The 13,500-nt window shown below is 41.8% G+C and overlaps 7 protein-coding genes across 7 annotated transcripts; 1 reads left to right on the top strand and 6 right to left on the bottom strand.

Moving 5' to 3' along the window:
• Nucleotides 1-245: 245 nt before the first annotated feature.
• Nucleotides 246-1,199, top strand: SS1G_13386 (hypothetical protein; the record flags this gene model as incomplete). Its single annotated transcript, XM_001585452.1, has 3 exons — nt 246-691; nt 805-962; nt 1,036-1,199. The coding sequence occupies 3 exons, from the start codon at nt 246-248 to the stop codon at nt 1,197-1,199; spliced, it is 768 nt and encodes a 255-aa protein (XP_001585502.1).
• A 1,500-nt stretch (nt 1,200-2,699) lies between these two features.
• Nucleotides 2,700-4,318, bottom strand: SS1G_13385 (hypothetical protein; the record flags this gene model as incomplete). The annotated part of the gene is made up of 2 exons (XM_001585451.1): nt 2,700-3,903; nt 3,963-4,318. The coding sequence occupies 2 exons, from the start codon at nt 4,316-4,318 to the stop codon at nt 2,700-2,702; spliced, it is 1,560 nt and encodes a 519-aa protein (XP_001585501.1).
• A 1,597-nt stretch (nt 4,319-5,915) lies between these two features.
• SS1G_13384 (predicted protein) lies at nt 5,916-8,015 on the bottom strand (the record flags this gene model as incomplete). Its single annotated transcript, XM_001585450.1, has 4 exons — nt 5,916-6,841; nt 7,100-7,258; nt 7,304-7,609; nt 7,985-8,015. 4 exons carry the CDS (start codon nt 8,013-8,015, stop codon nt 5,916-5,918), a joined length of 1,422 nt encoding a protein of 473 aa, XP_001585500.1.
• A 586-nt stretch (nt 8,016-8,601) lies between these two features.
• SS1G_13383 (predicted protein) lies at nt 8,602-8,763 on the bottom strand (the record flags this gene model as incomplete). The annotated part of the gene is made up of 1 exon (XM_001585449.1): nt 8,602-8,763. The coding sequence occupies one exon, from the start codon at nt 8,761-8,763 to the stop codon at nt 8,602-8,604; it is 162 nt and encodes a 53-aa protein (XP_001585499.1).
• Nucleotides 8,764-9,429: 666 nt separating this feature from the next.
• On the bottom strand, nt 9,430-10,212 carry SS1G_13382 (hypothetical protein; the record flags this gene model as incomplete). Its single annotated transcript, XM_001585448.1, has 2 exons — nt 9,430-9,507; nt 9,751-10,212. The coding sequence occupies 2 exons, from the start codon at nt 10,210-10,212 to the stop codon at nt 9,430-9,432; spliced, it is 540 nt and encodes a 179-aa protein (XP_001585498.1).
• A 1,095-nt stretch (nt 10,213-11,307) lies between these two features.
• On the bottom strand, nt 11,308-11,541 carry SS1G_13381 (hypothetical protein; the record flags this gene model as incomplete). Its single annotated transcript, XM_001585447.1, has 1 exon — nt 11,308-11,541. The coding sequence occupies one exon, from the start codon at nt 11,539-11,541 to the stop codon at nt 11,308-11,310; it is 234 nt and encodes a 77-aa protein (XP_001585497.1).
• Nucleotides 11,542-12,801: 1,260 nt separating this feature from the next.
• SS1G_13380 (hypothetical protein) lies at nt 12,802-13,444 on the bottom strand (the record flags this gene model as incomplete). Its single annotated transcript, XM_001585446.1, has 2 exons — nt 12,802-13,373; nt 13,441-13,444. The coding sequence occupies 2 exons, from the start codon at nt 13,442-13,444 to the stop codon at nt 12,802-12,804; spliced, it is 576 nt and encodes a 191-aa protein (XP_001585496.1).
• Nucleotides 13,445-13,500: the final 56 nt, after the last annotated feature.

Here is a 13,500-nt window from a genome sequence, read left to right as displayed (position 1 = left end):
CCCGCGAATACAGGTCCACCGTTAGAAGGGAAGGAAGAGATGGAAATTAAATACGGAAATAAAATTCACTGAGGCCAAATGACCCCAATCCAAGCGGGTATAAAGAGTGAATGATACCTCCCCTCTCATGTCTTTTTTCTTCAGGCCAGCTTGTGTTCTTCCACCCTCCCTTCTTTGCAATCGCAGGCTTCTGTTGGTAGACAATTAATAGTCCTTTACCTCCTGAGACGCACTCCGAGTTCACCATGAAGCTCAATTTCCTCCTAACTATTCTCTCTGCCAGCCTCGTTGCAGCTGCGCCCATTACCACTGGACCTGTCGATAACAATGAAAAGAGAAACACTCCCCTCAACACTGTACTCACCATAATTCTGAATCATCTTCCAGCAGTCAATGGTGCCATTGGGGCTGTTGAAAGTGTCATCACTGGCTTCCAGGAACTCGTCTCAAATCTCACTGGAATCAGCGATACTTACAATGAGTTAGGCGGTGCTTGCACTGACTATACGGTTATTTTTGCCCGCGGAACAGATGATCCAGGAAACACAGGTGTCATCACGGGACCACCATTTTTCATGGCTTTGCAATCTCTTGTAGGATCTTCCAAAGTTACCATTCAGGGTGTGAATAACTATGCCGCGAGCGTAGCGACATTCCTTGCTGGTGGTGATCCTGTTGGAAGTGCTTCTATGTATGTAACCCCATTTCATATCTTGAAAAACACTTGCTACTAGAAATTTCGATGCCAAGAATCGGTGACTTGCAAAAAGAAACCTCATCATCAAATATCTGACGTTCATGCAGGGCATCTGAAATCCAAGCCGCGCACGCAGCATGCCCAAATACACACCTCGTCGCATCTGGTTACTCCCAAGGAGGACAAGTTGTGCATAACGCACTTGCCTTACTTCCTGCAGCAACCGCAAGCTGGATCAGCTCTGTTGTGATTTTTGGTGACCCATGTATGTGAACTTCTCAATATCCCTATCCCTCGGTATGAAATGCGGAAAAGTTAACTGACAGGTAAACAAACAGTGGATGGACAAGCAATCCCGAACGTTGCTGCTTCAAAAGTCGACACCGTATGCCACACAGGTGATAATATATGCCAAGCTGGAGATATAATTCTACCAGCTCACCTTACCTACGGAGAAAATGCCGCTGCCGCAGCTGCGTTTGTGGTTGCTGCCGCTAAATAAATTACGGTGTTGTTCAAACTATATGGTTTTGGCGACGTTTGATGATGATGATGATGATGATGATGATAACGACGATGATGATGATAGGATACCCCTAGTACGGAGATTTGAGAGATGCCGAGTTCTGAAAGGACTTTTAAATGAAGTTAATTGAGGCATTAATGAAGGATTGGATGTGGGTTGGAAAAGCTGAAGATGTCAGCAGCGCTTTTGGGAGATAATTTGGCATTGGTACCTCTTTGACTCCAATAGCCTGAAGTTCCTCGTCGAACCTAGCCGCGCAGAATGAAAATAAATTTTCAGACCAACTGTTGGACTCCAAAATCAGCCTAACCTCGTCTGTTGTCCGCAAAACACGTGAAATGCACGTGTTCCTAGGTAACTTAAACAGGAAGTGGATTTGAACCTCACTGTACGGAGGAACCTCACTGTACGGAGTAACCTCTATGTAGTAAGGTAAGCTCCCTGAATAAAGTACATACGCTCCACTACAACGCTAGTTGCCGGAAACCTCATTCGGATCCCACAACTCTATCTTCAAGATAAGTATATGGAAAAAACTGATCTAATGATTCCAATCGTTTCAAATAACACTTGATACAAATGATGTACATGATGTACACGATGTGCTCGCATTCTTAAAAGGACATTCTGAGTGATGAAGACGTCATCTCGGTGAATGCGATCATGCCCTTATTTCCCGTTCTTTTCGTTTTACCCAACTTATACACCATCCCAACTCCGCATACAAAACGAAAATGCAAGAAACATACTATCCACACACACACAACTATTGAACCATCCGCCCAAAAGTCAAAGTACCGCTTGGTTTTCGCCAGACTTGCGCAAAATCTGATTGGAATGTTTGGAAGGCAGGCTAGATACAACAACGGGGAACTTCATATAACTATTCGTGCATGAGCCAGGGGAATTCATCGGTAATAGGAGGGATAGAGACTGTCTAGCGATAGATGGACTGTTGAAGTAGATGGAAGTATAGGTGAAGCGATTGAAGGTTTGAGGTGCAGGCTGACCGCCGGTGGGAATTTATATTTTCTTGCTTTGGTATTGGGAGGGAAGGGATTGGGAAATATTTGGGATACGTGATGGGTTTAAATACTGGGTAATTAATGAAGTGAATTATTGGGCTTGGTTTGGGAGTCATGGTAGCTGTTCGACATGTGAATAAAAGCGAGAAATATAACCTACAACTCACCACATAGGAAACTCTATTTGTGCATTTTGGTTGAATTATAGCAGCAGAAAATGTACAAAGAACATTAAATGTTGTTAAGCACAGGATCTATGGTACAAATGTCAGATCAAAAATGGGAATCCAAGCGTACAACATATTTTTACACAGAAAAACATAAAGCGTAGAAAGAGTGAGAGCATCATCATCTATACATTATTAAGGTATCTTGCGAATCTTGATATCTCACATAAAAAAGCAACTTCCTGAACGCCGAGTCATATCCAATGCATCATCTCATCCCATCTTTACAATGCAACCATGAAAGCTGCAATCATAGCTATCCAAACCAAGCTCCGTCCAATTGTCTTCGTCTTGGTAGCACCACTCTTACTCAATCCAAATGGCAATCCTTGCTCACTGAATGTAAGGTTCTGGGGAATGGTAGAATTATAGCATTGTCCATTGACAATGTCAAGATTCGTAAGATCATCTGGTACTAAAAAGAACATGTATTGTGATTGATTTAAATTCTTAAAGCCCGATGTCTGGTATGGGAATTTATCTCCACTGTCCGTGGCAGATGTGTTGCGTAGGAAGATGCATTGGACCTGTCCAGGGAAATCCGTTACCATCTCCGGGTAATCTTTCATGACGTCTGAATTGGAAGTGTCGGCTATCAAAACAAATTTGCGGTTGGGATAGGTCTCGAAGACCTTTTTAAGCAAGTACTTTCGAATCGAGAGTGTTGCAGATACATCTGAGAAATTGAGAGGTCGGGTATCAAAAGATCCTCCTGGATAGGTATCATAGATGAATTGCATGTAGTTCCTTGTTACTTGCTCGGGTGTTGTGGTCAAATAATGGAAGTGAAAGTTGGGGATACTACGAGACCAGTTGGCGTAGATGTCAGGCATGTTCATCCATGGTGTGAATGGCCTCGCGAAAGAGTTTAATAGACCTTCCTTAGGTTCGTAAATCTTTGTAACACGGAGGATATCATCGATGTCTGAAATAATGGTCAGACCTGACTCGGGAACGAGGTATGATGTTGCGTTTCCGGTCAAGGTGCCATCGGTGTAAACATTCAATCGTTGGATATCCGTGGTATCATTACCAGGAGCAAGGTAACCACCGGGTCCTGAAACATTGGCGATTTGAATGAATTGATCGTAATCACCCTCAACCGTTGTTTGTCCCACCAGGGTAATATTTTGCGCTCCTCCAGCTGGTGTCACCGCACTGCCACCACCACTTTCTCCATCTCCGCCTTGAGACGGAGCAGGCTCTAAACTGAATGAGACGTTGACATGTGCTTGTTGTATGACAAAAATCTCGGCGGTGAGATTTCGGGCTTGGGATTGTTGAGGAGCAGGCAGATCTTCGATTGAGGTACCAACGAGGAAGACGTTTGCTAGGTCGTTGAGCTTGGATTCCGAGATGTTTGGTTGTTTGAAGACATTTCCGTGAACACGAAGATTCCAACCTTGATCAGTCCAATTCGCATATCCTCTGTTTGATGATTAGTATTGCGGTAAATAATCGAGTGCGAGAAAAGTAGACAAACTGACGGGATGTTCAAAACCTGTGTAGGAGTAGCGGCCAAATCACTATCACTAATTCCCAAACTACTTTGCACAGCACTCCCAGTTGGAAAGTCTTGGAAGAAATTGGGTACCCCGCTCGCAATATATGATGGATACGTTCCGATAACACTGGTAAGATAGCTTTCTAGACCCTTGATAGATGATACGGCTGAGCTAACTACCCCCCTTTGTTCGATGAGTCTTGATGGTGTTCTATCAGTGAGAGAGGCCGCCGGAGTAATCATAGGATGAGGAACTGGTTGAGCTACTGGATGTGGCGCTGGAACTGCTAAAGCCACGGGAACAAGTGCAAGAAGCACTTGAGGGAGAGTTGTAATCATGATTGTTGGATTGCGCGACTTTCGTATTGTTGGTGGAGGATTCGGAAGTATAAATATTTGCGATTCTCGCAGATGTCGACAAAATTCAGTTGTGCACTCCTTCAATAGAGAGAAGCCTCAAAGAGTGAAGATAATATTTACACAGCGCGAAGGTGCGCAGAGAAAAAGATAGAAAAGACGAAAAAAAGATGAAGATGGAGAAGAAAAAGAAGAAGTAAAAGTAGAATTTGAAGAAATGGGAAAGTAGAGGTAGGGTATATCTTCACAGCAACGTCAACAAATATTAAGACCTACCTACCCATACCAACAGAACGCAAAAGTCGGTCGCACCTGCAGGATTTAAAGTGGAAAAGATACAAACCTTATCACTTCCAGCAGCTCACATTGGCCAGAACTTTGCAGCTTCTTCATTCCAAGGCAATGTTTAGAAAAATGGGATAAATATATTTTTGAGCTTACCAGGTGAGTAGGTGAGTAGCTAGCTCTAGATCCTTTTTTCAAGGCGACGTCATTCTACATAAAAGATGTGGATCATGATGGATGAAACATGAAGCTGTTTGAGATTCGATGTTAATTGGTTGTGGATAAGATAAATATGGAATGTGGCTTAATTGTAGCATGCATTGCTGGCGTTGATAGGTTGGTGGGTTGACAGGATATCCACTACATACCCGCTGAGAAAAAACAAGCACCAGCCACCCGATACCATGGTTTTGTAGTGTACAGTGATGCATGTGGTGGTAATCATAATCCCCCCTTGCGTTAATCTTTAAATGTATTTCATTTATTAAATGAGATAAAATAAAAATAAAATAGAATAAAATAGAATAAAATAGAATAAAATAGAATAAAATACATAAAGATATCATTGATCATGAATCATGAATCGACCAAAGAAATGGGTCAGAGGAAGTTACAAAGAGAAGTCCTCTTACAACTTTCCATCGTGTAACCCACCACCAAGTTCATGACTTGTTTCCTTCTGCAGGCTACATCTTATGCATACCAACCTCAACTCAATCAGCTGAATTATAACTTCAGTCAATGCCAACTTTCTCCTATCCAAGCGATCAAAGAGAAAAATGCGTGACAGCAAAGTAGCTTCGCCCCGCCTTTTCCATATTTTCATTCTCTTTACTTTGCTGTTCAAGGCGCTGGTGCCACAGGATATGGGAAACGGGCCAAAGTAATCGAGGAATGGTATAATTTTCAATGTCTACATAATTGGTTTGAATCTTTAAATTTACTTCAAAATGACAAGGCTATACATTCTCCATTAGTTTTTTTGCCAACGGCAACGATGAAGTCATTCGTGATATCTTCAAGAGGATAAATTAGGATATTAACTCAAAGAAAGCATGATTCAACGGTCACAATGTAATAAGTCGCTGTATTTTTTATCACTACCTATTCCACACCAACCTTTGGCTAAATTCTCAAATTTACACTCCACAAGCCTTCCATGATAGATGCAAAACAAACCTTTTCGAATTCTTGCCATAAATGTCCACCCCTCAAATTTTTCAAAGTTCCAAAGTCCAGGGTTTTCGAGTCATATAGTTCCTTACACCATTCGCTCTTAGATTCGTGGTCATGCTTATTGATGTGACGATAAATCTCTCTCTCGAAAATAAGTGACGGTGGGCTTGGCAAGCGGAGCTGCTGAAATCGTTCTCTCACCATCGTACAACAGATCATCGACTACTACCAGTTCCTTAATATATTTCAAAAGTCGAAGATCTCCTTCAAAGAATCGCAAGAGCTTTTGCTTGAATATCTCCAGTTCCGGGACTTCTCTTCCATCCTTTCGAGGGCGCAGGACCAATTTTTGTACATTGGGGCAGATTGCGTTAATGATGGGAACGTAAACTCGCAAGTTCTCCACAAGGCAATCATTACAAAATTGTCCTGTCTCGCATTGATGGCAGCGAACCTCGCCTGAAAACTGCAGACTCTGAAGGAGGGCTGCATTTCTCGCCCCAATCGTGTACAAAAATCGTAGGAAAGGATCATGATAAACCCAGCCTGCTAGATTCTTGATGGACACTCGCTTCTTGATGTTTCTGAGACCTTTCTCGATGCGGGACTTGAAAATTCTAGGCGAATCAGGCGAATTATCCTCAGCTACGAGATAAGGTTTACCCGCAGGTGGTCTCCAAGTCTTCTTGCCCATCCAAGTCGGAGGACTCCCCTCGAAAGTTGGGTTATTGGTGCCGAAGGTGAAGCGGTTAAATCGATACAACAAGCTTCCTCTGGCGTCTTTCCAGGTTTTGCATACTCTAAGACATGTCGCGTCTAATTTGCTTGTGTGGACCTTTCGCAATACCATCAAACTACCCTCTTGAGTTTGAGTGAGCATACCAATCTCCGTCGTTGTGTATGCATCAGTATCATCCACGTCTTTTTGGATTTTATAGTGCGGTGAGCCGGTGAAGCACTTTTTCCAATTGCTTGTTGCTACAATGGGAGCGAGTTCTCCATCAGAAACTTGCAAGAGATTACTTAATATGTTGTCAATGATTTCTAGATGAAAGGTCAGCTATATATTCAAGCATTTTTTTCATGGAATCTTATGATATGGATGCTCAAATTGAGTAAACACAACTGGGTGCAAAGGAAGCATAATTCAATCTTGATGCATGATACATAGTTGAATTTTCGCGAAAGCAAGCCAAGAGAACTAGACTAAAAAGTTGGAAAAGCAATCATAGTACGATTCACCTTTCGGGAATTTCGAAATATGGCGGCCATGGGTTTCTGGCAAGCGCCACTCTCCTTCACTTCTGTGTCGGGTGCCCCTAATGAAAGCTCTCCGATTTTTGCTTGTGTGGTCGATATCCTTGAGCGTGTGGCGATGTGGGGCGATGCAGTATTTTCGGTCTTCATCGTCAATGTATTCTTTGTACCATGGATACCAAAAATCTTTACGCAGACCAATATCTGCACGATATTAGTTAGGTTCTCAAGAAGTTTTTTGTTACGTACCTTTTGCAATAATACATTTTTGTCCATCCTTGAGGAAGATAATATCCTTGAGCCAGTTCTCCGTAACATAATCTTTGAGCATGTCATTTTCACCACTGCCTGTATCATAAAGCCGGCGAAGTGCTTCTGAGATTGCCTTTTCTTGCTTTAGGTCTTGTTTACCAAGCTTGATGATGCGATTGAGGAGAATATGATCGAGGTGGGACGAGTCCCACTTCTTAACCTCGGAAAGGTCTGATTGACGCTGTGAGGGAGCCATAATGTTATGAAGTAGTGCACAATAGAATGACGGATATTGGGTGTTGACTATTGTGGAAGTAGTTGGAGTTAGTAGTAAGAGGATTATTCTTATTCTCTTCCAACTTAGATGTGTTGTGTTATGAATAGAAAAATCGAGAGGCCTAGGTTGGTATTATATAAAAAACTTCAATACGGCAGCTTAGCCGTAAACTTTCTAAATGAAATTAGATATCACGAATACAAGATATTTATTTATTTATACGGTAAAGTGGCAGTCTTTGAAACTTGACAAGGCAAAATGAATACATGTTCTAAGCAGGATACGGGGCTTGAAGCTGATGAACAGTCTAGATTGATTTATTTAAACAAAGTTTTTCCATGTCGATACTGTCATTGCTGTATAAGATATCTGCAAGCGAAAGCCAGGAATTAGATACGTACCTTGCATAGGGGTACCGATAGAGTGAATCATGTTTATGAACTTGTATACATTAGATTATAAGACACCCAGGTATATAGTAGACTTACGTATCTTCTCGAGAAATCAGGTTCAAGCAAATATTTCAATTACAAGTACAAGCACGGAGCTCCCTGAGATGTGAATACGTTTTCTGATTATTAATAATGGCCCAGACTATTGGATTCCAAGATAAATTTGCTTTTATGTTCAGTTATAGAACCTCTTGGCGTCGGTTATGCACCTTAAACATTTCACACCCTAATTAGAACCACGGTGAACTTCCCCGCCATCACCCGGAAACTACGACTTTCCCATGACTAGACCTCGATGATTTATTCGTGCCTAGATTTAGGAAACCCAACGAAACTAAGTTCCTATCCTCCTATTTGCATAACATTTGAACACAATTTCCAATGTCCCGACTGAGTTTGGAAGAACTGGGACGCCTCGATGGCTGATTGACGTTGTTGTGAAAAATGGATGATTGGGAGAACCACGGCCTCAAAAAGAAAATTAGACTTCCTCCTATTGCTTGCTGCAACCATATACTACCCCTAAGTATCATCCAACTCTTGATTAAGTGCTGTTGATAACAACATCACAAAATAATGGGTTGTTCTTCATCACCATTCGAATTGAGTCCGCGGCGGCGAGAGCGACGTGTCCACCAAACAACAATACCGAAAACCATTGAGACTGTGATGTACATGATTATGAACATCCACAAGGGCTCATCCTGAGAAGATTCTCTGTGATACATTTTTCGAAACATAGGAGTGTGAATAAGGTTTAAACCGAGTCCTGCCGATGGAAATTTATATTTTGTCTGAGGTGGATTGATTTTGGTGTATGATTAATAATGCTCGATATTTTTGTGACTGAGCGAAATATTGTATTGCATGAGATACAGATTTCAGAGAAATAAATAAATTTGCATTTTGTGTGTGGTGTGTTGCCCTACTAAAAAAGCTAGAGTAGTTAGTTTCCACGAGCTAACCAAACGCCGAACTTCCTCGAAAGGAGTAAATACAGTATTAAAAATACTTGATCTTAAATCGTATAATTCTAGCTGTAAGTTTGTAGTTCCATAAGCCATGAATAATTAGTTCCTGACATCTAATGTCAAATGATAGCTTTCAATGATATGGTTAGAAGATTTCATACTCTACCAATGCTTATCATATCAGACGGTACAACTGTCGCAAAGTCTGACAGTAAATTCCCTAGAAGGAATTTTCAGAAATCACTCAAACTGTGTCCATATATCGTCACGAAAGCCATCAAACAGGAAGTGAAAAGTAAGGTTGTTTTACTAGAAACATTATATTTTGACCTAGATGTCATTCGCCATCTCCGACTTGAACTGTAAAACCGGGAAAACAGGTGCCATAAACTTGGAAGAGGGTAGGGAAAAAAAAGGTATTGGTTATATCAATGTCAACTTCGCATGGTCCAGATTATCTGTCTGATTTGCCCATTTCCTCGACACTTGAGAACAGCAAAACTACTGTGTTTCTGCCATTGTTAAATTCCATGCTCTATGATCATGACTCCCCAGCTACCATAGACAGATTTGAAAGAAATATAACATGTTACTCAAGCCCATCTGACAGCCTAAGAACTCTCAAGCTGTCGAATCAAACATTACCACAGGTCAAACATAGTCCTTACTCTGCACACCCTTTCCCTAATGATCGTGGCTTCATATTCCATCTTCGCTTGTTCTATTGTAATCCGCAGTACTTACTACTGTTTCCTGGCCGCGATTAGGTTCTTTATCCAAGCTTGCACTATTGCTTCCAGGCGCATTACCCATTTCCCAACTGCCGACTCTCTCGTGCTTTACGGTAGCACCAACTCGAGGTTCATGAATAATATTGAGATCTGTATCTGAAGCAAGCTTTTCTGGGCCTTTGAGTCCTCCAATATCAGTGGGTGAGCCCTTTTTCAGGATGCCGATGCCTCCAACGGAGTGCGCAACTTTCTTCTCACGGTATTGCATCCTGAAGCCAAGGAGCGCAAGTATCAACGCAACCAGAATCAAAACTACCAGAGTGACAATCGCACCAATGATTCCACCAACCACACCATTTATCCCCTTTGATCGTAAAACTTTACTATTGTTTGGATCGGACTTGTTACTGAGAATTGCCTCGCAGAACAAAGAAATGGAGGCGCAAGCACTGCACCACTCGCTTAAATCATTCATGGCGAAATTTCCGATCTCTGTGACAAAACCACTGTACTTCATGTCCACCTCCGGATTACCGAGGTTAAAAAGGGGTTAAGATATTAGAGGGTCGGTATTTAAAGTTCCATTTCGGAAGATGAATCTTACCCATAGCTCATTCGCATTTGGGAAAGGAGTTGAGGAGTCGTATTGTCCTTCCTCAGCATAACTAAACAACTCGAATGCTATTGTACTTCCGTAGTCCGGCAACGTAGAGAAGCGTCTTCCTGTGACATCCGAAGTTGAGAGCGATGAGAGATAAAAGAACGCTAACATTGGCTTGTAAGATCCGAAATAAAGAGATAGCTTGTCGCTGATCCCGGAACTCGAGATGGTCTGCTGGAACTGTTGAATAATTTTCGATGCGAAAGTCTGACCAGCGATATATTGAATACTGGAGCCAGTGCTTGGTGTATTGAAAGAGATAGCCTGTTCTGAGACAAAACCATTCAATATTTGCAGAAGACCGAAAGAGTTGGGCATTTCAAAAATAGAACTGTTATGATTATACTGATAGAGGGCGTGGTAGTAGAGATCGATTGCGTTCCGATAATTAATCATAGAGGTACCAACGCCAGCGAAAATGGTATTGGCAAGGGAGAGGTAAAAATACTCCGTGCTAGCTATCAAAGATGTTGAATTTGGGGATGTCTTTGTAAATTTCGTTGCAATATCATAAGTTCTACATTGATTAATTCCTGCAATCCTTGAAGTAATCAGCGGATATTCTACAAAGAGCGAAAAAGACCGACGCAAAACAGAGGGGGGCCTACCAGATATAATTGTAATCCTTTTCACTCAACGAGTTGATATTGGGATACTGATAACCACCAAGAGAATATTTGACAATTGAGCCATTGGCTAGTACCTGCTCCCGGGCTAATTTTAAATTTAGTAATTGGCCAAAATGATACAGAAATACTAAGAGAGTCGGGAGACGGGAACAAAAACAGGGACAGATTGAGATCGAGATGTAGGACATACACTATCCATTCCCTGTACTCCTGGCGCAGGAGGGTAAAGCCCCTGCATAAAAGCTTGTGCACTTCCAACCACGTACTCATCACTTGTACTCTATACTTGTAGTTGATTGTTGATGATATATCGATCACTTAGGCCATTGATTGGTTGTCCAAGAGTAAGCTGAGTTGCGGTAGAATTTAGGTAACGGTCGCGGATGATGGATCCAGAATTATAAAGCTGAGTAGCTCCGGGAGGCGTGAGAGTAGGGGTAGTAGCATTGACGATTGTAGGTGTAATCTCCCCATAGTATGTGTAAACAACCGAAGACCAAGTTATCGGTACCATGTTTGATTGCGCGTTGACGAGGGAGATTGAGGGAAGCAGAAAAAGAGTAGTAAACAATGCCATTTCGATGGTGATTCTGAGTGCAAGATATATAAGAAAACTATGATGCGCCAATTGATTTTGTAAATCTAAATTTGATTAAAAGTAGTCCTGTTACCTAGATTTTGCTATGTAACAATTGAAGCCTTAAGGAGATCTCTTCTAGAATACCTCGACTTTACTGCTAACTCCCTAAATAAAGACGTAAATTGAAACAGCTATGTCGTCATTTATCATCATGTTAAAAACCCTTTATGCACCTTAAGTTTTCTCTTTGTGCGAGGGCTTTTCGCTGGTCTAAATCTTCTCAAAATCGAGTTCGCGATAAGCCTCAAAGCTGGGTGCGGTACGGAATGCGGGGTAAACTTTTTGAGGTTTCGTTTGCGACGAATCCTACGATGCAATTAAATCAATTACAGGGTAACGTAAAAATGAGTAGAAAGATGGTCACTAAGCTGAAGAAAACACTCGTCCTTACTTAGGAGTATGTATTCTGAAGCTGCGGGCGAGATGATGAGAAGCTGTAGCTGTTCAGCAATAGAAACCCCAATCTTAAATGTCAACTCAATACCACTTGTCCTGGTCTTCTCTTCGCTCACTCAAGCTACTCGAGTGCCATCCTTATCATAAGACGTGGTTTCTAAGTTGGCTATAATTTTACTCAGTGAAATGAAGACAGAGAGGTGGGACACCTCGCAGAAAGACTGGCGTGAAGATAGTGGGTGAATGTTTGTCTTTATTTTGTACCTTGATTTTGCTGTCTTTTTGCCGTTTTAATTTGTGGCTGTCTACCTGGATGGAAATGGAAAGTCTTTGTGGAATGATCTGAAGCTTATGCTGAGTTTAAAAGAATATTTGTTATATTAACAAGTGAGAGTCATTGGTTATGTATCGAATCCCTACTAGTTGATGCCATTTATAAATGAGTTAATTCTGCACTGACTGGTGTTGTAATCCGTAAATTCCTGCATAGATCTGCCAACAGATAAATGGTACCCTCAAGTCGAACATGATTTGAATACTAAACATCGAAACATCGATACATCGAGGAGCAGAAACAATCACAGTTTTTCACAATTTTTCATGGATTTCATATAGGTATTTTAATTTCATTCGTACACGCTAGCTAGAACTATCAAAGAACCGAAACCCAGGCGATTATCGCCATAAATCCCCCAAAATTGTACAAGCTGAGAACCCTTTTGCTCATTTAAAAACCTCTTAACCGAAAAGAGCATCACCCAATCTGATTCTCACAGACTTGGTTTGTGTGTAGTTGCTCAAAGCTGCCTCGCCCAATTCACGTCCAATTCCCGATTCCTTGTATCCACCAAATGGTACTTGGTGGTGAAGCATATTGTAGCAGTTAACCCAAACTGTACCCGCCTTCAGAGCGTTTGATACACGCAGAGCGGTGTTGAGGTTTTGTGTGTGAACGGCCGAGGCGAGACCATAGTTGGAGCCATTACCGATTTTAATAATTTCCTCCTCGGTGGAGAATTTAGCGATGGAACAAACTGGTCCAAAAATTTCCTCTTGCATAATCTTCATGTCTTCGGTAACATCGGAGAAAATAGTAGGCTGAATGAAGTAACCTTTGTCACCGTGTCTCTCACCACCGGTAACAACGGTAGCACCAGCCTTCTTACCCTCATCAATGTAACCCATGATACGGTCGTATTGAAGTTGGGAGACTTGTGGGCCTTGGAAAGTTTCGTGGTGGAATGGATCTCCAACCTTGTTGGCAAGGGCACGAGCCTTGAATCTCTCAACGAACTTGTCATAAATACCATCTTGAACGTAAATTCTTGAACCAGCACAGCAACATTGTCCGTGGTTGTAGAAAATACCGAAGTTGACCCATGAGATGGCGTTCTCGATATCAGCATCATTGAAGACAATATTTGGTGATTTACCTCC

This window comes from Sclerotinia sclerotiorum, genomic scaffold, assembly GCF_000146945.2.
Source record: "Sclerotinia sclerotiorum 1980 UF-70 scaffold_25 genomic scaffold, whole genome shotgun sequence".
Classification (NCBI taxonomy): Eukaryota; Fungi; Ascomycota; class Leotiomycetes; order Helotiales; family Sclerotiniaceae; genus Sclerotinia; species Sclerotinia sclerotiorum.
This window is presented reverse-complemented; position numbering and strand designations above follow the sequence as displayed.